At 44.5% G+C, this 26,995-nt stretch overlaps 1 protein-coding gene across 1 annotated transcript in view; it reads left to right on the forward strand.

Moving 5' to 3' along the window:
- LOC144099370 (sphingomyelin phosphodiesterase-like) overlaps positions 1 to 26,995 on the forward strand; it is a 44,930-nt gene that overhangs the window by 4,267 nt on the left and 13,668 nt on the right. Inside the window, exons 3-7 of the mRNA XM_077632604.1 lie at positions 8,439 to 8,633; positions 16,735 to 16,902; positions 18,757 to 19,002; positions 20,065 to 20,234; positions 25,421 to 25,528. Of these exons, the coding sequence (XP_077488730.1) occupies positions 8,439 to 8,633; positions 16,735 to 16,902; positions 18,757 to 19,002; positions 20,065 to 20,234; positions 25,421 to 25,528 (887 nt within the window). The remainder of the gene's footprint in view (positions 1 to 8,438; positions 8,634 to 16,734; positions 16,903 to 18,756; positions 19,003 to 20,064; positions 20,235 to 25,420; positions 25,529 to 26,995) is intronic.

A 26,995-nucleotide genomic window follows, 5' to 3' on the forward strand; every position in this document is an offset into this window, starting at 1 on the left:
GAAAGCTTTTCAGGATAGCAAAAACGTTAATAGCAAAAACATACAAGCCTACGGATTGCAGATGTGAGGATTAATTGGTTGTTATAGTAGAATATTACAATATATGTAACAATTGCACTCGTAAATTCTTTCTCGCTGAAAGATGCTCTAGTCCAGAATATCTGGGTATGAAAAATATCCAGAAGACGCCACTCGGCTTACATGGTCGTTATTTAACTTTTACGTGGCAGCATAAGGCTCCCGTCCAGCGGAGAATCCGGTGGCGCCGGAGGGACGTCGAGAACATCCTGTTTAGCCGAGGAGGTCATAACGTAACTCCCTGAGCTGTGGACTGAAACTGACTAAAACATGAGTTAAATTGTATATGAAGTCGCAAAATGACTGGAATGCCAGTATGGCATGTAGCAATGTAATAGAATTAATTACGATGGAAAGGTGATTGATGCAATGAGTTGGGCACCGAACCTATAATCCTTTTGTCGCGAGCCGGACACGCTACCCCTCAGCCATTGAAGCACATTCATACGACTTGGATAAAGGGAGACTTTGTGTGTCTTGTGGTGTATCACGTGGTCTAGTATGCCTATTAATGTATGCTAATGAGTATACTTTATCAGAAAGAGGTAATAAATAGGGAAGCAGACAATAACCGCGAACGCTTTCGCGTCATATCCTTAAGGTGAAGCTTAAGTATCGCCTAATTTTTATTTCGCCTGCCCACCTTTAGAGGTTTGGAGCTTTAGTTACTTTAGTTCGTGATTGTCTCACGGTCAAAGGAAAAGAAAACGTCGTCATTGTGGACGACGGAAGGTCAATATTCAGCCTGATATCAGTGCATGATGTAATGTTGCTGGGTGGGAAAAAAAGTGATTATAAATTTTTATAAAGGAAAAAGAACCGGCTATAATTACGAGCTGGCAAGAAGGACTGTATTTTAAATGCATGTCTAAGTAGTTTCATTTACAGAGTACTCATCCACTAAGGGCGCCCTTAGAGGATTCAGGAATGGAATACACGACCTCGTGCAGCTCTTTAAACAGCTGAGGCGCATTTGCCATTGCACGAAATTTAACTTTACATAATGTGTTTGCAAAACTTATCAAATCACAAACGTTAACATGTGTCTAGTGTAGGCTCAGGTTGTGTATACCAACATAGATATTTAACCAAGTTCTTTCTCAAAAAAGGTACTTGTTTGCAACAGTGGGCATGAAGTATTCGTTTGTAGAAATTGAGGAAAGAAGAATCTATGTTACTGTGCAACTGTCAGCGCTCTTTTTACCGCTGAATAAAATTTAGCAATGTATAACGTCGTAAGAAATTTTAATGGCAGAGAATTTCTTTAACGCACAAATAAAAATGTCAAAAGGTTTGGTTTATTAGTTTATTGGGGTTTAACGTCCCGAAGCGACTCAGGCTATGAGGGACGCCTCAGTGAAGGGCTCCGGAAATTTCGACCACCTGGGATTCTTTAACGTGCACTGCTATCGCACAATACACGGGCCTCTACAATTTCGCCTCCATCGAAATTCGACCACCGCGGCCGGGATCGAAACCGCGTTTTCCCGGTAAGCAGCCCATCGCCATAACCACCGAGCCATCGCTGTGGGCAAAAAAAAAAAATGTCAAAAGGATCACAATGCTTTTGTAGAATAATTCGTTTATTCGTTCAAGTTTAATGTTCCATTTCCATATACGACAAAGGAACATAGGAATAATCCACAAGGAATATATCCCTCAACGTCGTACTGAGTGCCTATAAATAAAGGCAAGAGAGTAGTAAATTTCGACTACTACACTGACACCTGCATACGATCAGGTGCACTGGGTTCTAGGACTTTCCTGGGGCATTGTGGTTTTAGTTTCTTACGAATGAAGCAAAAGTGATTTCCAAATTTTGAAAAATGTATTTTTTTCTTAGTAGAGTTTGTATAAAGTGCAACAGACTTCTTAGATGATATAACTGCTTTTCTTTTGGTTTGCATTGTCATCTTCAATGAGGAACACTTCACGGACTGTCTTGAAGCGCTTCTTGGAATCACTCTGCACTTCGTATACTTTGGATTAAGGAGCGTTCTGTTCCTCTTCCCCATGGTTCCGTGTCGGCAAACGCTTCTGCATCAGGAGGCGTCTATGGAGGGTGAAGAGCAGTATAATAGAATACGGCGAATCGTAGTTGGCGGTCCTCAGAGCGGCTCCGAATCCGCGATGGGTGACAAATCCGCCACTTTGTCAAAAACGCCAAAACAGAACTGAAACGCGAGATGCTCTTTAGGCTGCACAGATCTCGGTGTAGGGATTCGTAGAAGTGTGCATTGCCGCGGTTCGACAATCGAAATTCTGGAACTGAATCGGAATGGCCCACTAAAACAGCTTTATTGGCTAGCGAAGCAAGGAAACGTTCCCTGGATGGCTTGTTTGTACTAGATATTAGTTGTCCCATTTGTTAGAAATAATTGGTCGCAACCGGTTTATTGTTAACAGCATTTCCTGTCCTGAAGTTTCATATCAGGTTGTAATGCATGAGGTAGCGAGAATTTCCCGGATCACTTCGACTGCCTAGGTTGTTTTGACATGCTCCGATACCTCTACCCCAGAAACATTTTGCGGTTCGCCACGATCTAAATGTGACTGTTATCACAGCAGGACAACCGAGAACTTTACCACGACCGCCTAACGCTAAAGCAGCCGAGTCGCCGTTACGGGTTGTGGTATTAGATTTTCTAGCGCATTAAACAAACACTTGGCGATCAGCCACGACTCGCTTCTTGTGCAGCGCGGGTCGATATTTAAGCAGTTCGCTGAATGTCTCGCGCTGCATTTTAGTTAACCAACTTGCAACTATTTTCTGCAGCATTACCGTTCGAGCAGGAGGATGGAGGTGAAGTTAGAAGTTAAGCTGCACACACGCGGAGTCCGTGAGGATTCATGCTTGCTTCCATCGCTCGTGCGTTGTTCACTTTTGTGAATGCGTTCATCACTAAGCCGTTTCCTGAATGGACGTCAGAGGTTTTCTCCGGGCAATACATTTGTTTCTATATAACAACCTCTACGGCGCTCTCACGAACTGTCGTTGGACAGCTGCTACTTTGAAGTGAACCACGTTCAGAAAGATGGCTAAGAGAACATTATACGATGATTTGTTCACCATTGTAAAATACAGGCTTCAAAAGACAAGCTGTTCATGACTTTTTGTTTGAGGGGGGGGGGGGGGGGTGGTTACTACGCACTGAAAGAGGTTTTTTTTAAGCAATGGCAGCCGACAGAGTTCTTTCGTAGTCACGGACAACTTTCACTCTACAGCATCTCGGAGGTGCATTCTTGCGTGAATACTTAAATCTCGTACCCACTAGCGAAAATTTTAGCCCTCGAAGGGAGCCTTCTTTCACACCTTACCTTACTAGTCTGAAACCTGCGACTCGTGCTTAAGAGAAATAACGGGCGCTTAAGTGCTAAGAATTAAAATGACGGCTCTGCGACCGCGATATTGTCGAGCCATCAAAAACTCGCGGACTCACCGCGATGCAATACTGCTAACAAGTGGCTCTTATTACCAGTTTGCGCCGCACTCAACTCACGTTATACAAATAGGGTGTCCTTATCGGGCTTGTAACTGTGCCTGTCAGCTTCTACATCAGCGCAGTTACAGAAGTACCCTCTCTTATCGCAGTATTCCTATCATGTTGGAAGACAGTGCTCCTCCGCGTGTGTCCCCGCATCCCGTGCACGTGGGCTGATTGTTTTGCACTTCCAATGCTCCCCTTAGATGTCACTCTAAAAATCGCTCTATTTTAGTGCGGTAGCTAAGGCTTCCAATCTAAAAAAATAATACTCTTATATGTTCTTTTGGAGCCACCTATGCCTGCAGAATTAAAGTAAATATGCCGCGTCCAAGTCGTACCTGGGTTTCGAACCCAGGGCGGAACGAACACGTAGCTTCGCTGGCCACGGCACCAGAGCTCTACGCTATCGCTCCTTTCTGTTTTAAACATAGATTTTTTTTATATGAGCACTGTTCCATGTACATGTAATATGTACAAAACACGAGGAAAACATTCACAATTCAATACTGTGCATAATGCGACACACTTGAAAAACCAAGCACGGGATAAGATGCGGCAAAGGGCACATCACTACTACATCAGCAACCGGTAAGCCTTCGTATCTCAATGTAGTTAAGTTGTCAAAACGATCAGACTGGTTTCTGTACCCTGCCAACTGGAGACTCTTTTGTGAGTTCCGTATACATCTTTTTGCACATTCAGATTGCTAAAGCTTGTTTTTTTTATTCGTTCGGAAAAGTGAACTTCCTAAATTAGAAACATGTTAGGGATTTTGTCGAACACATCTTTTATTTATACCAACAAAAAATTCTATAAACAGCAGCAGCCTTTGGATACTGAATGTAATTTCTCCCAGCATAGAAGAAATCATACAGGGCTAACAGCGCAGAAAGAAAAAAAAAATCAAAATCAGCTATAATATCGGATAATAAAACCAGCCCTTAACTTTAATATAGCAATTGACTTTCACTTTTTATAGGAAAGCTTTGCATATTGTAATACATGTAGCACATTTATCAGTGCGGCGCTGTAGTTCACTGCTTCTACAAATTCTGTTTGACGCCGATGGGTGCGTGCTTTCTATGTTCTTATGTTGTGCTGTTATCTGGATCGGTGGGTCATCACCTGATGCAATATATGCTACTAACTAATATTTGCGTTTGCCGCAGAGGCTGGAGAAATCTCGCTTCCGAACCACAAAAAAAGAATTAAGTTGTATGAGGAATACACCTGTGGTGCTGTGTAGTCTCATAAATATCTGAGAACTGTGGGCACACTGCAAATTAATAGCCCTCATGAAGTTCTGGTGCAAAGTAAGCCTGAAAACCTAGTTTCGTTCAAGTTTGGCACACTTTAGTGTCTATGTAAGAATAATAACAATGTATATTCTTTAGCGAATGTAGGCTACAATCCTAGTCACCTATTACCAGTGTTAAGCGACGCTGTACTCTGAGACGCAGTTTGTGTGCCTAAAGTCGAAAATACGCAAAACTCAAGGTAACAACGAACTATATTCCCTAAGCTGTTCCTTCGTTCAAAGAAGTGACATATAAGCTGTTCAAGTTTGAGTAGCGCTTTTGTTAATATACGTGGGCTAAAACCAATGTCGCAATTGGGACATGAGCAAGCCACGAACCAATGTTAAACCTGATTTCCTTGGTGGTTATGAACTTGATTCACCGGCGCGAATGGCGGGTACCATTTCACTGCCAAGAAATTACGAATAAAAAGTTAATCGACGTATTTCCAAAGTATCTTTCCTGCTTTGAAGCTTGCTGTTGGGGGCTAGTTAGTGAATATTTAAGGGCCGATTACAGAGCAAAATAACGTAGACGGCCGGAGGGAGACACAGAGAGGTGCCCCTCTTCCCTATTTCTTGAAGCTGTAATCGACTATTTAACTTAGCTCTGCATTTGCAACTCGTTTTAGCGAACCACATTATTTGGCCTATTACTGCGGTGTACATCTGTGGATTCTACTTACAGGAATACAAGTAAACAGAAACACAAATAGAAGATTTTTTTTCAACTAGGATGAATTTTGGCATGTTAGGCTGAAAAATAAGTTGAAAAACAAACAGCAAAATGGATGCCGGTATGATTACCACACTATTCGTTCACCGAACAGTACGGAAGTACCAAGTGTCGCGACAAGGAACTTTTGTTTCGTTAGGAGCAATACGGCCACTCATGTCGTGCAAATAGAGATAACGTGTAGCCTACAGACCCCTTTCAGCCAAGTTGTCAAAGCAAATAAGCACACGCTCTTTGTTTTCGTGTTATTTCTGTGGCCTGAAAATGTAATGTACGCGGTGCGTGACTTCAGTAGTGCGGCGCTCCGCGATAGTTTCGACCAGTTTTGGTTCCTTAACGTGTGTTGACAGCGCACGCTACATGAACTTTTTTGCATATGGCATTATTTTAAATGCACCCGCCGCGCCTGGAATTCGATACGGCGATTTTGGGCTATACGTCCGAATACCAATTCACCATAATTGGTTGACACGAACTATCAAGTAGCTTACAAAGAAAGTGCAATGTGCAAGTAGTTGCGCGCTGACAAATTCTTTTATTACAATGAAAACTGGTGTCGTTTGTGTAAAAAAGAAACTTGGACCTGATAGTTTTTGTTAGCTCAACGTATCTGAGCTTGTTTCAAAATGAACTGTGTAACTAGAAAGCAAACAAAACAGCCAGAACACTTCTACTTTTATTCAGCGCGACATCCCTAGTGCATCGTATACGACTACAGCAGGTGTCTTTTATTAAAACACGCTTACATTTTGCAATTAAATGTTGCGTTGCGTGGGAATCAGTTCGCCACATGCTGGGGCAAGTTAGGTCCTGAGTCTTGTTCTTTTGATGTCTGTCCCTATCATCAACCATGGCGTGACCTATGGCATCATGTCGGACGATCTTTTGTGCTTCGATACCCACTGGCGAAGTCGCCTACAGCCCAGGGGAATCACTCTTCCGTCTTCGCCCATTGTTCAAACCACGTGGCACGATGTTGGTCCCCAACGTGGGCTTCCTTTTATCACCTAGTCCCGACAACCTTATCATTGTATTGCATGACGTCCAGACATGAAGCTGCTGACCGCTTATCGTATTACCTCATGCTACTCGCTGTTTACTCCTGGCTTGGCTTCCTACTCCTAATTGATAGGGGCTATTGTCGAAAAGCATTTATCTATGAAAAAACAAAAGAAGCAGCGGGGAAGTACCGACTTTTAAGATCGGCGGAGAGTGATCAGAGAAAGTTTCGGGAGATATACAGAACGAAAGAGGCTAGCATTTCCACGAGGTCAAGAATTTATATTTCTTGAACCTTCCCTTCAAGCTGTTTATACATAGTGTGAAAGGTTGTATCCAAGCTGTTTCAGTTCAGCTTTTTCTAGCTTTCAAAAAAAAACGAAACAGCTAAGTTTATTTGCTTTATGCGGGCTTAACGTCCCAAAGCGACTCAGGCTATCAGAGACGCCGTAGTGTAAGGCTCCGGAAAATTCTACCACTTGGGGTTCCTTAACGTGCACTGACATCGCACAGTACACGCGCCTCTAGAAATCGCCTTCATCGAAATTGGATCACCGCGGCCGGGATACAGCTATCTTTGTTTTAGATTAAAAAAATCACAACGTGATTTGTGGAGTTTCGACTCGAGCTGGGTCGTGGACAGCTTTTTGAAATGCACCTGCCATGTTAATTAACAAAAATAAATAAGCTCACATTTTATTCCAAAATGCAGTTGACAGCAGTGCACGTAAACATTGCAAAGCATAATGCAGAGTGCCCATTGCCGTTATTTTTCTTTCAGAAATTTCAACATTCCTTTTTGGTGTTAAAAGTAAAGCGATGAAGGTTTCACGAATTTCAGCCGATTATGCGCTATTGCTTTGTCAAGGGTGCACCTTCAAACGCCCACCGATTTCAGAAAAGCGGTAACATCCTCACTTTACAGTATATTTTAGAACCAAACGAATAGGATAACAAGAAAGCAGTTTTTGAAGAAGACTATACGATTACGCGGGCAAAAAGTGAGCGGGTAACTAGTGTTATGAATATTATAATCAAATAAATAATTTTAATACAGTCCTCCTCGACTGTATAGAGCACGCATGCATTGAAACTTATTGTAAGTGATATTCCTACGCAACTTTGCTGGGTAATATAATTGAAGAACACCTTTGTTCTCGGATATTAGCTCCCAAATACAAACTTCCCACTCCAGGGTTAATCAAAAGTTCCCAGACCAGAGGGTCCGCCAGCTATGATAGTAATAATATCCTGCCACTAATGATAGCAATAAAACTATCAAGGTTCTTAAAGGGCACAAGGATACTTCTACTTTCTATAGAAATTTTACTCTTCGGGGGTGCTATAATTGCCCGACTATAGGGCTCGAAAGCACGCCATGTGGCCTGGAAACTTTTAACCTACTCTATACATGCATTCATGCTTGCGATACAGTAACAAACGGTGCAGAACTCCTCCCTGGGGCCTTTTGTTCCTAAAGATCTACTTTATTTTCCATTGAAATCTAAGGTCTGACGAAATCTCGTTTGGTCGGGTAGTAAATAATTCATTTCAACAGAAAAAAAGGCAGACGCCGACCAAAGGTTTTTGTCAAAACAGACGTTTCGGCTTCCATACGGAAGCCTTGTTCACTCTGAACAAGGGTGAACAGCCCAAAATAATATTCATATATACTCTGAACGCCCTCTCTGTTACCCGAAAGCCAAGCCTTAAACTTCACAATTGGCTCCGAAGCCCCTTCTCCTATACATTACTCTACCAATTTGCGAACTGCCAGTTGGCAAATGTTTTTCTCTGCATGCTGTATCATTGAAAGAAATGTGCATGTCTTACGGTCACGCAGGTCGTGGAAAATGCGGCAACAGGAGTGGTCTCCCCCAAGGCATGCTCGGTCTGCTCTGCTGCGACAGGCATTCTCTACGACTACCTGGATGCCGGCCGATCGCCCAATGGTCTTGTGAAGATCGTCCAGGGTGTGTGCTCCTTCCTCAAGGTGGCCAGCAAGGATGCCTGTGACAACGTCATCGACATGTACAAGGTGTGTGTGTGCGCGCGCTTCACGGACCGGCTGCCGGGTGCATTGGCTGCTGTTATTTGAGAGACACTGAAATGATGTAGTGTACAGTGTCGGAATGGTAAAAAGACATAGGGGTTGTTGGAAAAACGTCCAAAAATGTTATCCAAATTTCAAAAGTGACAGCGGTTTCTCTCAGCGCAAAATCCTTTCAAGGATTCTCTTCCAAGCACATCTTTGCCCTTTAATCTGCTAGCCTCTTCGTTGTGCAAAAACAAAAGCATAATTTCTTCAACGTTCAGCTTCCTACGGCCCGCTCTAAAGGAAAAATTTCCCTGAAGAGTAAAGTAAACATTGAGTGAACCAGGTGGAAAGAAGGCATTCGTACTAGCGTGTGTTCTTACTAGAAATGTGTTTGTATTGAGTGGCAACAGTAGGCACGAAATACTGATATTATCTCAACAGCATGTATACTGACACATGGCAACGGAACGAGGACGAGAAGAAGGAACACGAAACACACGACGGGCTCTGTATAAATTTGTGTCGTAGAAAGTTTGAACCAAGTAGAACCACACCAGAATCCTCTTAGAGTGCTTATATGTTGAGGACTTCACTTTTCCTCATAACAAGAATCGAATGCTTAGAGTACTGGAGATGCTGATAATAGCTTTTCGCGGATGCTGTTTGAGGGCCTTCTTTTGCTGGTCTGAAGATAGCCAGAAAAAAATGAAAATGAAGTAGTAGGTCTTTTGAGGGAGAAGCATTATTATTCCGGAAGAGGGAAAAAGCCAACACATAGCAAGCGAGACGAGACAGGCGCAACTACCAACTATCCCTGTCCCGTCTCGCTTGCTAAATATATGTTGTCTTTTTCGGCGCTTCTACCCTCTTCTGGAAGCATGCACCAATTAGCCCCCCAACAAGTATTACTAAGTTATTATTATTCCGGGTCACGAAATACTCTGCAATCATTGTCATCTTTATTTTTGGTTGTCTGCTCTGTGTACCTTGATGCGTTGTGGTCATGATGGACGGGAGCGTGAAGTTGCAAGTTTTGGATTGTTGTTCGTCTTTCATACATTCATTATTTTTGCACTGTCAGCGTCCTCTGGCCATCGAAAGAGTCGAGCATAAATTGCAGAAAAAACAAAGACGCATGCAAATTAAAAGCAACTCAACACAAAAGGAACGACATTGAGTGTAAGCAAACGTAACCTTGGGTTGATTAGACACTGTTTACTAGCTAGTATTAGTACTTTTTAGTTCGGGTAAACATAGCGGGAAAAAAGAGGTCCTTAAAATCTGCTTCTTATTTTGACAGCTGCTCCGGATTCACACCCGCAATATAAGTTAGGCGTACATATCAGGCTTTCATTATCGGTAACCAGGTTGCTGTTGACAAGGCACTGACTGACAGAAATAGAACAATGGCAGATAGGGGACTCAAATGTCCACCCACACCCCTGATAGAGAACGAGCGCCGGCACAACTCAAGTCTATTTGCAGCCAATCTCAAATAACCCTCTTAATATATTCGTCACGTAAGCATCCCTAAACATTTGTAATCGTACCAGAAAACAAAGAAGGAATCCTTGGGAAATGAATTTCTGTGTCACTCTTTCTTTTTTGTTATCTATATGCAATAATTTTTTCATTTCCTTCTTCATTGCTCTTTTTCTTATTAACAACAACGCATAAATACAGAGGTAATGCGCATAGGCGAGCTGAAGGAATTGCCCGATATAACTAAATTTTGCGAAGTCATACACCCGTTTGTGAGTCATGGGTGGGATGTGTCTTGTATGTGATAGAGACGAGCAGCAATTGACTTGAAGGGAGGCACAGAAAAATGTTACTCCTTTTTAGCAGTGTTGATTGGGCTGACAAATTGGTTATAGGAGACAGTTTGAGAGAAAACGCGTGTAGCATGAGACTAGTGGAGCAGCTGGAGCCATTCACGCTGCATCATATTCTTCGTGTCATTCATCGTCCGCTGTAGAGTTCGGGTGTGCTGCTGGTGGACACTGTGAATGTTTGGTCGCACGCACCACAGACGCATTAGAAAGAAGGAGGCGAGGTGACTAGCTCATTGCGAAGGATAAGATTCGGTAGATCTTGTATAGCATTGCAAGTTACATACAGAGATCGTGCGTTCGGATTGCATCAACTTCATTTATATGTGTTTTTAATTCGCCATAAAACTGTCATGAAACTGAGGTGATTACGCAACTAATTTTCTACTCTCCAATACCAACATAATAAAAAAACGGGATTCCCTTTTGCTCGCCATGTTTTCAATAAATGCTGGTTGCATTCGTACATCCTTCGTAAACTTGTAGTATTGGCTAATAGGTCTTTTTCGAGGCACATTCTGTCGCTGACTGTGCCGTCAATGAAATTCAACGAAGGTAGCCTCAGTTCTAAATAGCGCCTTGCATCCCTGGCGTATTTACGCACTTTGCGACATTGTTTTCATCCGCATGATTCAAACAGAAACATACACTTCGTGTTCTGGCTATTCGCTTTCTCAGTTTGGAGAAAATCTAACTTAAAAGTTACTTAGACTGTGAGCACTCTTCGTATGACCTCTGTGATCCACCGCTTTGGGCACCCCACGCAAGAGGAGCCTACCGATCATAGCGCCAGGCTTTTAGTGTGGCCCTTACGGGTTATTCGGTGGCACATCCAAACTACCCCGAGCAACATCAACCGCACAAAAGGAAATCTGCCTCACTGTATGCCCAGGGACTTCACTCTGAAACTCAGAGAAAAAAAGTCGCCATTGACGGCCTCCCCACAGTGCCACAACGTGATTCACAGCCTTAAGCCCCTATTCCTCCCCCTCCCCCACGCCTTTCGCATCAAAGCTTTCGTTATTTTGAAGCCCCCTCCCGAATACTTTATGACGCAAGCTACGCCCCAGTCATACCTGATGAAGGAGCCGAGCCGGCTTCGAAACGTTCGGTTTGAAATTAAACTTTTTTGGTTGGAGATGCCAACCAGACAGGCAAATCTGTCGAAATGTTTAGTTTATTTCCTACATGAATGACGTTACCAGCCTGCACTTTTCAATGGGAACGAATTGGAGAGCATAACTGACGACCTGGTTAGAACGTTAGGTCTGAAAACTGATTTGCAGAAAACTCACCTAGTGTTTGAATGTCTGACTCCCTCGGAAGGCAAGAACAGTTTACGATAGGCAGCGAAGCATTGGAGCTGGTGCGGAGGAGGAGGAGGAGGAGCAGCAGGAGGAGGAGGAGGAGGAGGAAAGGTAGGGAGGTTAACCAGACGAATAGCCGGTTTGCTACCGTGCACGGGGGGAAAGGGGTGAGGCGAGAAAAAGATGAAGGAGAAAAGGCAGTTACAGTAAATTAAAGTGACTCCTTTTAGTAAAGCCACAGACCTAGCGGAAGGCGTTGGATGACGGGTATGGGAATTGGGACTTGGGATGGGGTTACGGGAATTGGGAAGGAAATGGGGACAGCGAGTTTTGGCGCTGATCCTTCATTCGTCTCGACTCCATTGCTGGCCTGTCTGACCAGAACAGGGAGAGCATCAAGATTGCCCAATGGTGCGGCTCCACTCACGGGATGCCCGATCACCCACAAACGCCAGGTATTAGCCTGCCAGGTATTAGCCGTCGAGTGCTTCCCCGGTTTTTCAGACTCCGGAAGTATGTGTGGTGTGGTCCAGCCAGTAGAGGCTTAGGACGACAGCCTGTCGACCCTCCGGCCCTCGTCGCCATGACCTAACACCTCCGGCGGGACCCACCTATGCTTCCAACCAACCAACCATACACTTATTTCCTTCCCTTGCTTGCTCCACGCCTACTGAGGGGAGTGTTCAATGCCGGGCCACAAACAAAGAACATTGCTTAGGGTGAGATGACCGGGCCTACTCCGCCGGCACACCACAATATCGACAGTTTTTCCACTGGTCGCACTACGCACCCCTTGCCTCGGAGTCCCGCAATGACCTCCAAGGCCCCGCGGTCAACCGTGAGGCTGCCTCCCCGAGGACGTCGATTCCGAGAAGTCTCGCTGCTGTAAACCCCCGCGCTGACCTTGCCTCTGACCTGGCGTCGGTCGCCTGCCACGCACGCCCCCGCGTGCAGAGGCTGAATACATGTATTTGAAAGCCTTTTGCTTTCTGACATGCCTTCCGTGCCGGATTGCGTAGGTCCAGCCTGATAATATAACAAGGCCTGCCTTCGCTCAGGCATCGAACCTCATGGGCGCGACTGGCCCTCACAGCCGCTTGAGAGTCTCTGCCACTCTCATGGGGCTTTGTATCCCCAGAGAATGGGCTCCGGCCAACCCATCCCCATCGCTGGCTTTGCACGGGAACAAAGCCTAGTAGCCGAAACTACACCGGCCCGTATCATGTGGCATGGGGCCATGCATACAGCTTTATATTCTCATTAGAGACCCCTTTCTTTTTTTCTTTATTGCCTTGCTTTGGCATTGCACAGGAATGGCTAGAACAAAATTGCAGGACACAATGAACACATGGTATGTTAAGGGTAGAGCCTTTGATGGCCCTAAAAGAATTTGAATGTGACGAAGCTAGCCCTTGGCAGGCTGACTATATCATTAGAGACCCTTCTCCCCGAAAACGGACATTATATACGAAAAAGAAGAGCAACAAAAAAATACAGGTGTCGCCATCACCGGGCCACAGTGCAAGTAAAGCGCAAGCGTAGGCACAAAATTTTGGTTGCGGATCCCAGATGTCGGGCTTCAGTGCCATTCATTTCAATGCGATGGCAACGAGTCGTTTGCAGTAAGGATGTCACCAGTTTAAATAGAAGCCAGATGGCGAGCCTCTTTCTGGTCTGTGCTTTTCATTTGAGTCTAAATCGCTCACAGGAATATTTTTAACCATTTCACTGAACTGAAGCCTTAGAGCTCATGCAGGCTTTGCGAAATCAGGGCGCAGAAAAGTCTCGTGTAAAAATACTGTAAGATAACTAAAACCGCTGCCCAGCTACCACAGCTCAGCCTAAAGTCAGCAACAAAATTCTATTATAGAAGGATGTCAGGTAGGAAGACACGACTCCTCTAGTGCTATTAACCGCCTGTTTACAAGAGGCATTGGGAATAGAGGCAATGGGATTGGGGATAGTTGCGGTAATGAGTAAATGAAAAATACCTTAGTAACCTGTCATTCGCTGATGACATTGTCCTGCTAAGTCACTAAAGAATGAATTGCAAGGCGTGATCAGTGACATAGACAGGAAGAGCAGAAAGGGTGGTCTTATAGTTACTGTGCAGAAAACAAAAGTAATGTTCCACATTCTCGCAAGAGAACAGCAACTTGCATTTGGTAGCTGGGCTATGGAAGCGGTCAGGGAATACCTCTGCTTAGGACAGGTAGTTACCGCAGATCCGGATCACGGGAGGTAAATAACTAGGCGATAAGAATGCATTTGAGCGCATTGGGGCAGCTATCTCTAATCTTGAATGGAAGGCTAACAATGTCCTTCAATTAAAAAGTATATAAAACCTGTACACTACCGGTACTCACCTTTGGGGATGAAATGTAGAGGCTAACGAAAATGGTTAAACTTAAATTGAACACAATTCAGCTAGCTGTGGAAAGTAAAATGGCAGGTGTTACGTAAAGTAACAGACAGGTGGTAGAGTGGGTAAGAGAACAAACGCGGTTTAAAGACATCCTAGTCAAAATCAAGAAGATATGGACTTGGACAGCGCTAATAGTGCGAAGGCAGGATTTACCGATGGTCCTTAAGGGTAGCTTACTGGATGCCAAGTGGAGGCAAGCGAAGCAGGGATCGGCAGAGAGTTAGGTGGGCGGACAAGATAAGAGGCATGCGGGGATAAAGTGGCAGCAGCTGGGAAAGGGCAGGGTTAACTGGACACGAATGAGACAGGCCTTTGTCCTGCAGTCGACGTAGTCAGACTGGTGCTGGTGCTGCTGATGATGATCAGATGCTTCTTTTGACTCCTGACAAAAGTCCCCATATCCAGAAGGAACCAGTTCATCGATATTTACTGAGAAAAATGATTGGATGGAGTGGTCCTCAGAGTATGATTACTCAAGAAGTTATTTAGATGACTGTAAAACAGCAAGGTGTGAAAGCGAGTAAAGGTGGAAGGAGGAGATTAGGAAATAGTGCTGCGGTGAGATATCCCGAAAAGGTTTTTTGGAGAGATATGGGAAAATTCTTTATTCCGCAGTAGTAATAGTTAGGCTGATGATAATGAAGATCATGATAATGTTCTCAGCTGCACGTATTAAAAGCACAAACTATCAGTCGTCGATGAATTGAAGCATTTCAGAGATGCAGCCATGGACTGAATTTTCGTATGTGGAATTCAACGCAAGCGAGATAGTGGCGGGCGTAATTTATGTGATATTATCGCTGCGTCACGCAAACAAACACCTTCGTGAACGCGGTTCAACTCCAGTTTCGGTTTTCTGCTTGCTTATTTCCTTCTCCTTTAAATATTTACTTCGCCAACATAAGTTATTCTTCATGTCAATTCCCTAAGAAAACTCTCAACAAAGCATTCTGCTTGAAGTTTAGAGAACAGTGTCCGAACGGCATACCACGTACTAGAATACAACTCTTCAGGGCGAATTATACGGCAGGCCTTGTAAACAAAACTACGCACTGTGCAACCAATCGTTCGTACCTTGGTTGCACCTATATAGTTTGTGTACTTCAAGGAAGATGTGAAAGCAAGAGGGTACATGTGGCCTAACACGGACCTGCCACTTCGCAGCGAGCCTGTTCCAATCGGCCATCTGGGGCATGCCATTAAATAACGTGTTAAAATATTGAAGGGAGGACAACGAGCGATAATTTATAAAAAATTTTACTACTTAAAAGGTAAACATTAAAGAACTCGAAACTCATGTTTACTACTTAAAAGTTAAACATTAAAGAACTCGCAACTCATGTTTGTCATGCATCCCTCTGAGGGGCCAAACCGAATTTGTTTTGAGGGGACAAAATGGATCAATTTCTTTGCCGGTGTCACATGAAAAGCTAGGTTACTACTTTTTCTGCTGGCATAGTAATTTCATACAGCCCACCAGTAATGCAATTATGGTGATGGAAGAAATTTATTGTGTTTTTATAAACTGCCACGTAACCTTTGCGTACCTATGACCTGGTTTATTGATATGCTAATCATTATTTTTAAGGGCCATGACTCGCTCAGTGCATGTTCTTAAACGTGGCTTAGAGCACACGCTTAGAGTTCTGCGCAAGCGGCGTACTTACACAGAATCGCCAAGATTGGTATAAGAGTCTGCATCACAACACGTCAGAGGCAAAGCAAAACCTCTGCCGGTGACGGACAGTATTCATGTAGTTAAAGATTTAATGAAGGAAAAAAATCCGTGAGTAATAACGTTCAGTCGTCAATAGGTCACGTTTAAAAAACTCCCAGCGCCACTTGTTGAGTTACTTACCAAAGCAATAGGATATAATCACCACTTCTCACATAGTTATTGCGGGTAGGCATCCGCAAGATGGGTGGTGTAAATCGTATGCGTTACACACATCGGCCTAGGTGGTCGAATTCAAGCCAATAGAGGATCGCTGCGTGCAGGACGCTGCAGCCAACAACAGCGAGTGACCAGCACAGACACACTGGATCACTGAAAGCGCGCTTTCGATAGTGTTCAGCTTTCTTGGACAAAAATAATAATGAACGGTTACGTGATTTGGTGGTCTCGCGTCCTCCTTCAGTTTACTGAGCTTTTTGAAGGGCGTGCATATGCGTAACAAGAGGATAGTGAACTTGTCTGTTGGAACGGATCTTTTGAGACATTTTCGCATTTTATGAACTCATTCAACAAAAAGCGGTCACCTGATAGCTTTAGTCAGAAGAGATATATGTCACAGCAATAACGCTCTTGATGCTTGTAATTTACAGTGTGTTACAATGGACAGGAATCCCTTACCAGCGCTCGGTATAGTATCGCCTCGTCACTTACGAAGATCCACGAAACGAGCAGACGTAGTGCTGCTCAGTGCCACACGTTCATGCTTTGCAGTGTACGGAAAATTCAGTCAAGGCTTGCTGCAGCTTCCGCTCCTGTGCACGTCTTAGCAATTATTTGATTAGGATGCCTCCTCTCATTCAAGGACGAATTCGTGTACATTGCCAAGAACCGCAAGGCGCCCAGAGCCGAGACATGCAGTGTTCTGCTTGGATCGGTCTGCGGTCCGCTCAGCAGTGTCGTCCACAACTGGACGGTGCAAGTCAGCAGTACTGTGAAGCCCCCGATCGACACGGATGCGCCGTACGAAGGGGTAAGCTGCCAATTTTGAAGGTGACTGCTATTTTTAATGCTAAGCATTGTCATTTTTAAACCTCACCTTCTTTTTTGAGTATCCCTCTTTTTTACAACAGAAAGCATGCTGGTGCCATAGTTACTGCAGAAACATTGTAATGAGTGTTGGCCAGGGTGATCTTGTAAGCGTGCTGTTTAAACGAAAGGACTGAGTCTCAGCTATCTCTCAAAATAAAAAAAGAACTGAGACAATGTTGTATTTATGTAGGCCGCCGCGGTAGCTCATTGGAAAAGGTGATCGGGTGCTGACCGGATCGAAAGATGCGGGTTCTATCGCGGACGCGGCGCTCGCATTTCGATGGAGGCGAAATTCTAGCGCCCCGCGTACTGAGCGATGATAGTCCGTGTTAAAGAGTTGCTTTGAGACGTTAAGCACCCCAAAGAAACTTATGCTATGAAGGATGTTGTAGTGAAAGGCACCGGAGATTTCGTTGATAGTATTTCCCACGGAAATAGTGCAGTGGGATTAAAGGAAAATGCCGTTTGAAAACATCAACGAGCGGACAAAAAGCACCAGATAACAACGCTTCTTCATAGCGTTGAAAGCGACTTGCTCCTGAATTGTCGAGTACAAATGCGCGTCGCAGGAGCTTAAGCGGGGAGAAGCCTGCCAGTTAATAGCTTACCAATGAAGGTCAGTTCAACAACTGACCAGATGCGGGAGGAGCACTCTCTGCATCGATTGCGGTTGTGAATAAATACTGAGAGTTTTCCTTGTCGACTACCCTCTAAGTTGAAGCCGCAACGCATGCTGTAGACTGCAGTTTTAGTACACACCCACCACGCGTGAGCTCTATCCTTCAAAGTGGCCCCCCCAGTTACTTAGCTGGGGAAGAGAAATTAAATCCTTAGAAATAAAATAGCAAAATGCAGTACCGTACTTGCTTTTAAGTGCCTACCAAGAAAGCTATTTTAATTTCATTGTATTAAAATGAACCATGCTTCCTGGAAGATAATTTTATCTAACCTCCTTAAGACACCAAGCGCGTTTTATATACGAGCGTTTTATATACAACCAAAAAAAAAGTACACTGGTGATCGTACGTTGTCATGTGAAAAATCAGCGTTAGCAGTACTGGCTGCACATATTTCTTTGCACTGATCACCTTCTCACGCCTTCTTTCAATTTGATTTTCCTGTCACTTTCTCGTTCAGCTTCTACTTGCGCTTTCTGGTGGGTGGAACTTAGTGGGTGTTGAGTGCTAGCTGGTAGGTGGGAGCTGCATTTTTACTGGTAGCTTCCTGGCAGTGCAACCAACGGAGGGTCCTGCGGAAGAGTCACCTTCAGGGCCTGGACGCTGCCGGCAAGGTGTCTCGACCAGCTAAGCTAGGGCGATAGCTTTGGGCTTTCTAGCGCGATGACGTTGGGGGTCCCGTTCTGCGGAGACCCCAGCAACAAAGTTGGCGTATCGAAGAAATCCCGATTGGTAGAAAGGGCCATGCCCTCACGTGTGGAGCTGCGTAATTGGAAAGCGCTTGAAACATTACATAACTGGCGATTGTAGGGTTGCAATATGAGTATAACATCATTATGCATAAAACATTGTGAAGTAAATAGTGTCTCATGAAGGGAAGACCTGAGACCTTTGAGCTGCGAGTCAGTCTCGCTACCTCTAGGCTATCGAGGCCCGTTCTTTGGACTTAGTAAACGAGAGGACTTACCGACAGTGTCCGTGTCTCCGAAGTCATACGCAGAGGACCGGAGGCCACTAGAGGGATCCGTTAACACTATGCTGTCATACCCTTAAGCCGGTGCTTAAGAGACCCCCGAATTTTTGGTCTTGTGACTTTGACCCCCACACTATTTTCGCAGGAAGATGATGACGATGAGGATGGCGAGCGGAGGGTCAAGGTCCTGCACATCTCTGACACCCACTACGACCCGGAGTACGTGCCTGGCAGCAACGGCGCGTGCCAGGACCCAATCTGCTGCCGCGGCAACAACGGTCGGCCGGCTAAGGCTGCTGATGCAGCGGGGAAGTGGGGGCACCGTGGCAAGTGCGACATCCCGTTGCGCACGTTAGAAAGCGCTCTCAAGCACGCTGCGGAAAACCACAAGGCCAGTGGCAGTTACTCTTACGTCTTGGTATAGAATCAGTGGAACCATTGTGCACAGGAAACCACCGGACGTGCTAAGTGGCTTTGGCAGCGTTCAGTTGCTCAGCGCAAGGTCTCGATTCGAACGCCGCCCGCGGCGGCTGCGTTTTGATGGAAGCTAGATAGAAGACGCACCCCTGTGCTGCGCAATGTCAGTTCACGTTCTATTATCCGAAGTCGTCAGACTTGTTCTGGCAGCCTGCTACCATGCCTTATCTCATAGTAACCTGCGGTTTCGTGTTGTTAAGCCCTAGTTATATCACATAGCAGTTTGTGGTAGAAGGAAAGAACCGCGTGGGAATGCAAAGGATTTTTGCTCCGGCATAAACTAACCGCAGTCGAGGTACGTATATCACTACGACTCTCATCCTGCGATTCTGTTCCAATGACCTATCCGCATTGCTGAGTGGCCCGTGCATCATGAAGTTCCATGTACTTGTAGATGTCGTTCGGCACGCACCGCACCAGGGAGATTTCCGATGTGCGCGCAGTACCACTAGAATTTGTTGAGGCACAGCATCGAGGACAATCAGGCCATCTAAGTTGAAAAACTGTTATAACTATCCCTAATCACCACCTTCAAATTTCTATTGTAACCGCGCACCTAAATGTATTCTGGAAAACATATTTACCAAAATTAGTTACCATCACACACAAGTTTTCTGAAGGCTGGTAACAGCAGTATTACTTTGTTGCCAAAGCCACATTTGAAAATTTGAAATATCGCCTATTTTTATATAGTAGTGACGGGCTTCCCTAAAACAGCCGGTAGAGCTTCGAAAGTTCTAATTAAAGCAATATAGTAATAAACTGCAGCCTTAGCAACTAGACATGATATTCGTCAATGAAAATGGGTTTATCAAATCGCCAAGGGCAATATGTTGTGGAAAAAGTCAAGACCTAAAAACGGCGAACTGCAAGAAGGAAATATTCCTTTTCAAATAGTAGCACTTTATCAAAAGGATGAGTGAGAGAAGCTGTAACACAATTATTTATGTAACAGGGCCTTTTTTGACATATTCAGATCGATGTGGTGCTGTGGACTGGCGATTTGCCACCGCACGACCCATGGAAAGCAAAACGAGAGGACACCCTGGAAAACCTTCGTGTCACATCAGGACTCATTAGGAAGTACTTCTCCAATGCCACCGTGCTTCCATCCATAGGAAACCACGAAGCCGTACCGATAAACAGGTACACGCTGTGAATTTCAAATATCTATATGAAGATATCCAAACGAAATTATTCTGAAAGGAATGTGTTCTCAGTTATTGATTCATCCGGTTGCATAATAGCCTTTCGAATCGTGCATGTGAATCTTTTCGCCATGGATTCTTTGCGCAAGAAATCTTCCCGTGGTTATCTCGAGTCGATCATGACCACTAAGTTGCCGCCCCGGAAGCTGGGCTAGTTTATTTCCTTGCCCTCTTTTCCCAGAACTGCACGCTACTTCCAGCACTGCCCTGCCTAAGCACCATATGCACAGAGCGCCGTTTTTCAGTGATTTAGGTTACAGTTGGCTTGGTGCTCGGCTAATTCAGGGTGAAATGCTTGGGCAGTGGGTCTTTGACCTCACCTTGCGCATGCGAAAAAACAACTTGTGCCATGGCGCTCTTTGGCCGCAGCTGCCTTTGCGCCAAAAAATACTATCATCATCATCATCACTAGGCTACTGCGATTCTGTAAAAAATTATCAGTGTCGTTACCGCTCTTGATGCTGTTCCTTGCCTATGACCATTAAAGTAGTGCAGACTGCAAATTGTTGCTGCCGTTCTAAGTTTTTTATAATGATTCGTTAGAAATTATAATACCTAAATAACCACGTTGTATTGTGTAGTGCTGCTATATAATTTATATTTGCATTCCTTCTCTGATACTTTTTCCGTTTCATGTAAAGTGGACCATTAGAAACGTTTCAATGTAGGGAACTGGCGTTCCCCACAGGCAGTGAAATTGTTGTGTTGTGTGACTAAAAACTGTTACCGTCAGCCGCTTGGGCCGCCACAAATGCGAGTGCCCATTCTGAGCGATCAGAGACCAGAGTTTGGCTGATGGCATCCATTGCCTAGGTTCTCTCGGTGTATCTGAGATTGCTGACCCATGGCACGCGGGGCTTCAGCATAGCGAGAAAGCTCATGCCAGTCAGCGCGGGTGGCGTGGGAAAGCACTTCGAGTGCACCGAAAACTGCTTGCTCCTCTCGCTAGGATGTGTAACTGCGCTGAAATTGACCCGAAAAATGTCAGCGCAGGCGCCCTACAATGGCTGATACGTCGCTTTTATTCACTACAACTCTTATGCCAGTGCACCGCAGAAGCCGGTTTGACAGCAAACGATGTGCCATCGATTATAGTGCAGTTTATTTCGTGTCTCACGTTGTCTAAACCAGCCTTTGACGTGAAAGCCATCGTTCATTTGTTGAAACCTCTCGCCATGAGAGGAGGCATTCAATGGTAATTTATTTTATCGCTGTAGGCCAGCACCAGGTGGTGGTCCAAGTTATCTAATGCCTTAACAAAGAAGCAGACTATAGTAATTTAAGTCATTATTGAAGTGTGATTTTCTCCTCCATTATTGCAAGAAAATAAGCGGTGCAGTGCTAAGATACAGGAAAAGATCAGAGGAATTCGGGAAACGAAGACGAGCTCATGATATCGCAGTTGAAGTCAGGATGGCAGAATTATTATCTATAGGGCATGTTATGCGGAGTGCGTATAACAGACGGTTCCTTATGATAACAAATTGGCTTCAGAGAGAGGACAAGAGTAGTAGAAGTGGCAGAGAGTCACTTGGATGATATCAGGAAGCTTTAGAAGAACGAGCGGCACACCACATAGCACTGGGCATTCTCAATTGGAGACCACTGGGTGCAGCGATGGCGTAGAGGTAGAGCACCCGCCTCGCGTGCAAGAGGGCAGGACTTTGAATCCAGGTGACACGCAATTCTTCACCGACTTCAAAAAAAAAATGCCGCATGTCTTTGGAATTCCATAACCAGGCCTGGTGTGCGGCCTGATATCGGTGACCAAAATTGACAGCGCACTCCCTCACCAGAACAGGAATTGGCCACCCTGGTACACTACCTGGCCACAACCTTCTAAGAAAAAACCAATTAACCCTCGGCCTTCAGTCCCCAGCGGCTGCGGAGCAAATGACCACGGCGACAGACAGACCTGTGACGCAGTGGAGGGTGCTAAGAATTTCTGGCTCCGGACAGGCAGCCATTGGAATCTGAACCTGGCAACGCTTCACGGTAGAACCTTATCCAGTCAGGTTAGTCTAGCAGTGCTGTTCGAGGAACTATAGCTGGTATTAAGTGGGATATCATAGGGCTTAGTGACGTTATTACGACAGATGAGACGCATGCAGTATTAAAGGGCGGGCACGTGCTGTGCTATCGTGAATTGACAGACTAGAACTAGGAAGGGGATTTCTCATCTATCGTGATATAGCTGGAAGAGCAGAGGAGCTCTATAGTATTAACGAGAGGGTGGATGCTATCGTAATTACGCTTAATAAGACGTACAAGCTGAAGCTGGTGCAGGCTTAAGCGCCTACATCCTGCTATGATGACCAGATCGCTCATGCATTCTATGAAGACTTGGAATCGGCAATGAACAAAGCAAAATCACAATAAACCGTCTTGATGGGCAACTTCAATGCGAAAATAGGCAAGTAGACAGGCCGAAGGCAGGGCGGTAGGCGAATACGGCATAGGCTCCAGGAGTAGCAGGGTGGAGTTATCAGTAGAGTTCACCGAAGAAAATGACTTAAGGATAATGAATCCCTCTTTCCCGAAACTATAGAACACGTGGACGGGGAAGAACCCCAATAGGTAGACTAAAACTGAAATAGACTTCATGCGATGGCTGACCCTATAGGTATCATGCAGAATGTGCAGATTCTCTGAGAGGTGCGTTGTAGAGACAACAGAATTGCAGCTCTCGAATTAGCTTACATACGAGGAGAGAATCGAAAAAATTAGTGAAGAGGGAACTAACTAACGAGTTGGCGGTAAGAGGGAAAGTAGAGGAATTCAGAATATCGCTAGAGAACATATATTCGGGTCTAACAGAGGAAGACTGTCTTAATCTTCAAAATATGAACGATAATCTCACAGCGATCATTACGGAGTGCTCAGTAGGCGGTAGGATGATTCGACAGAATACCAGCAAGCTATCTCAGGAGGCGAAATATCTGATTAAGAAACGTCAAATTATGATGGCGTCTAACCCTGCAGACAGAATAGAACTAGCTGATCTATGAAATTTAAAAAATAAGGAAAATATGATATACATACGGAAGTTTGATGAGGAGAGAAAAGAGGAAGCTCTAAAGAACTGAAGTAGTCTAAAAGCAGTTATGAGGACACTGCATAAGTAAAAACCAGAGTTATGCGGTAAAAGGCAAAGTAATGTCAGTAGCACTATGTATAAATTACTAAAGTATTCGAAGATTTCTGCCGAAATCTATACAGTAGGCAACGTAATCAGAACACCAATGAGAGAGGCAGTAGCGCATAATGGGGCATCCCTTCAGTCAACAAAACAGAAGCAAAGAAAGCTTAGGAGCAATGCAAAGGGGGAAAGCAGCTGGTGAGGATCAGGTAGCAGCACATCTCTTGAAGGAAGGAGAGGAGCTTCTGCTAGAAATACTATCCTACCTGTATACGCAATGCTTTATGACTTCGAGCGTAAAAGAAGCTTTGTAGAACACTAACATTGTCTTAATTCATTAGAAAGGAGATATCAAGCACTTGAAAAATTACAGGCCGCTCAGCTCACTGTTCGCTGCCTAGAAGGTATTTACTAAGGTAATCGCAAAAAAAAGTCAGGTCAAATTTGGACTTCAATCAATGAAATGATCAGGCAGGCTTTCGTAGATAATACTCGAGAAAAAATCATAATCACACCATCAATCCAGTGATAGAGAAATGCGCAGAACATAACCAATCTTTACATATAGCCTTCATTGATTAGGAAAAGGCATTTGCCTCAGTGGAACCTCAGCAGTCATGCAGGCATTGCGGAATCAGGGTGCAGAATAGTCTTATCTGAAGATACCGGAACATGTCTATAGCCACTGGACACCTCCAATAGTCCTCCATGATGTTAGCTATAAAGTTCGAATAAGCAAGGGGGTCACGCAGGGAAACACGATCTCGCCAATGCTACTCACTGCCTCTTTACAGGAGGTGTTCCGAGACCAGGATTGGGGAGACAGATACTGCGTCATTTCCTTTCCCCAAAAACCAATTATTATTATTATTAACAGTTGCGGATAAGAGCTAATCGAAAATGCCTAAGTAATTTGCGATTCGCTGGTGGAATTTTTTTGCTGAGGCACTCAGGAGGTGAACTGCAAAAGCACAATCAGTAATATAGACAGGCAAAGCATAACGGTACGTCTAAAAATTGTAGAAAACCAAAATAATGTTCAACAGTCACGCAAGAGAACGGAAGTTTACAATTTTCAGCTAAGCGCTGGCAGTGGAAAAAGAATATGTCTACTTAGGGCAGGTAGTTATCGGTCACCCGGATCACGAGAGAAAAATAAAATGAAAAAGTAGAATGGGGTGGGGGGCATATGGCAGGTTATCTCATATGAATGGCAGGTCACTAATATACAATAAAGTATACAACAGCTGTATCTTACCTGTACTTACCTATGAGGCAGAAACGTGTAGGCTAACAAAAGGGTTCATCTTGAGCTGAGGGCAACACAGCGAGCTAAGGAACTTAAAATGACAGGTGTAAGGCTAAGAGACCAAAATCGGGCAGAGTGGATCAGAGAACAGAACGGGTTAATAACATCCTAGTTGAAATCAATAGGAAGAAATGGACATAGGCAGCACATGTGATGCGAAGGGAAGATAACCGCTGGTCCTTAACGGTAACGGAGTGGATTCTAAGAGAAGGCAAGCAGAGCAGGTTGCGGCAGAACGTTACGTGGGCGGATAAGATTAAGAAGTTTCAGAGATACGGGGGCCGCCGCTGGCCGAGGACAGGGTTAATAGTAGAGACATGGGAGAGGCCTTTGCTCTGCAGTGGGCGTAGTAAGGCTGATGATGATGATAGAATGAGAGGCCTTTGTTCTGTTTTGAATGCAGCGGAGGTGGTGATGCTGATGATGATCTCCATGCACTGCGAGAGTATGGGCATCGAAATTTGCCGCCATCACAACGTATACGCGACAAGTTACCAGAGAACAGCATCGCCCTTTCATTCAGCGTATTTTCAGGGGCACGATGAGGTGTTGGAGAATAAGAGCACCAATAAAGAATAAAGAACTGATTTTTTTCCCTACGCTAAGCGAATGAAAATTGCTTTAAAAAGCCACCAATCTAATCGTATACCGCATGTTTCTAATTGCTTTCCCGCAGCTTTCCCGTCAACAACAAGGCCAACTTTTCGACGCAATGGCTCTATGACAATTTTGCTGAGCACTGGATGGATTTCCTGCCTGAGTCAACAAAGGACAGCATAAAGCTGTAAGAATGCATGATTTCCTTTGCTTTCCGTTCCTGGTTACATTTTCTTCAAGCATAACTCAAGCACACAAAAGCAAACACTGCCCAGCGCGCATGCATACATTGTTTTGTAGAGCGTTTTATTTCCGGAAACATTGCTGTTTTGCCCCAGAACATTTCCTGTTCGAGTATTTTCTACGAGGTGATTTTTCTAACTAGTAATAACCACGGGAAAACAAGAGAAGAATCCAAAGTTGGTGCGTCAGCCACACCCGCACTTTATCATACACTGCGTGGATTTCTTAGCTTGCCGAGCTGCCGCATCAAAACCAGCGTGACACACGTCGTGTGCGTCAGCGCATTTTCAATCGCTGCGCGACAAGTGTTGTCTGCACCTGCTCACATCCTTTCATATGCCACGCCATTAATACCCGAAGCGCTTTCGGGCTAAATATTATCAGTACTGATATTTGTTTAAACTCGTCAAAACCATGTCTAATCTGCGAAAGCGTGTTCTTTGAAGGAATCACAAGTTGGGCAACCAGTTTTGAACGAGGTCTTTTGGAGTAACAGTACCCATACTACCAATTATTAGGCTGTAAATAATACTTATAAACGTCCGGAAACTAATACATTTCTTTCCAATAGAAACCGTTCTAGTAAATTGCCATATGCTATACAAAGACTGATCACCAAGTTTGAGCTACCGTGTGTGTGAAGACAAGGAATCAGAAGGCGTTAAATCTACCTGAACAATTCGAACGTTGCGCAACACGACTTTAGCAGCAGAAGTGCACGGTAAGCTAGTTGGAAATCCGACAGTGGTAGCAAACTTAGTATTACGCCCGCGACGATTGCTTGCATGTGCATTAAATGTTTTCACTGCAAAAACCTGTCCGCCGACTTTAAGCTGGAATCAAAGCGTGAAATTGTTTTCCGAATGTCGTTTTTAAATCCATAATGAGTAGCACTAGAAAATGAATTTTGCCTGCTTATTGGTCACTGCTATGCAGCTCATACGTTATGAGCGTGTCGCTTGGTGGAAAAGCTACTACCAATGTTTCTACTACAGGTAATTTTTGGCTTTCCACAATGCTCCCAAATTTCGCCAGTGTTCACGGCAATAATCTGGAAAGGCTCAAGCCGGTTACCGCGTTTTTTAAATTAGTATTACTTGTTGCGTGCCAAATTTTGTGTTATTTTACTCTTGTTCCACGAAATCCTTCTTCTCTAATGGCGTCAGGTAGTGCTATAAATTAGGTACTTGTATCAAATGCACCTAAAATGAATAAATGAAGCCAAGTGCGATCACTGTGTAAATAAGGGGCCTGTATCAGTTAATAAATGTACAAGTATGTGTGTTTGTGTGTCGCCTCTTTCTTTGTCCTGTTTTTGTTCTCGGCTATTACGATTTCGTTTCCGTGATTTTTTAACTTTTTCCGGGAATACTAATACTATTTTGGGCAGTTACTACTATACATAACAACG

The sequence above is a fragment of the Amblyomma americanum genome, chromosome 7, assembly GCF_052857255.1.
Source record: "Amblyomma americanum isolate KBUSLIRL-KWMA chromosome 7, ASM5285725v1, whole genome shotgun sequence".
In the NCBI taxonomy this organism is placed as follows: domain Eukaryota; kingdom Metazoa; phylum Arthropoda; class Arachnida; order Ixodida; family Ixodidae; genus Amblyomma; species Amblyomma americanum.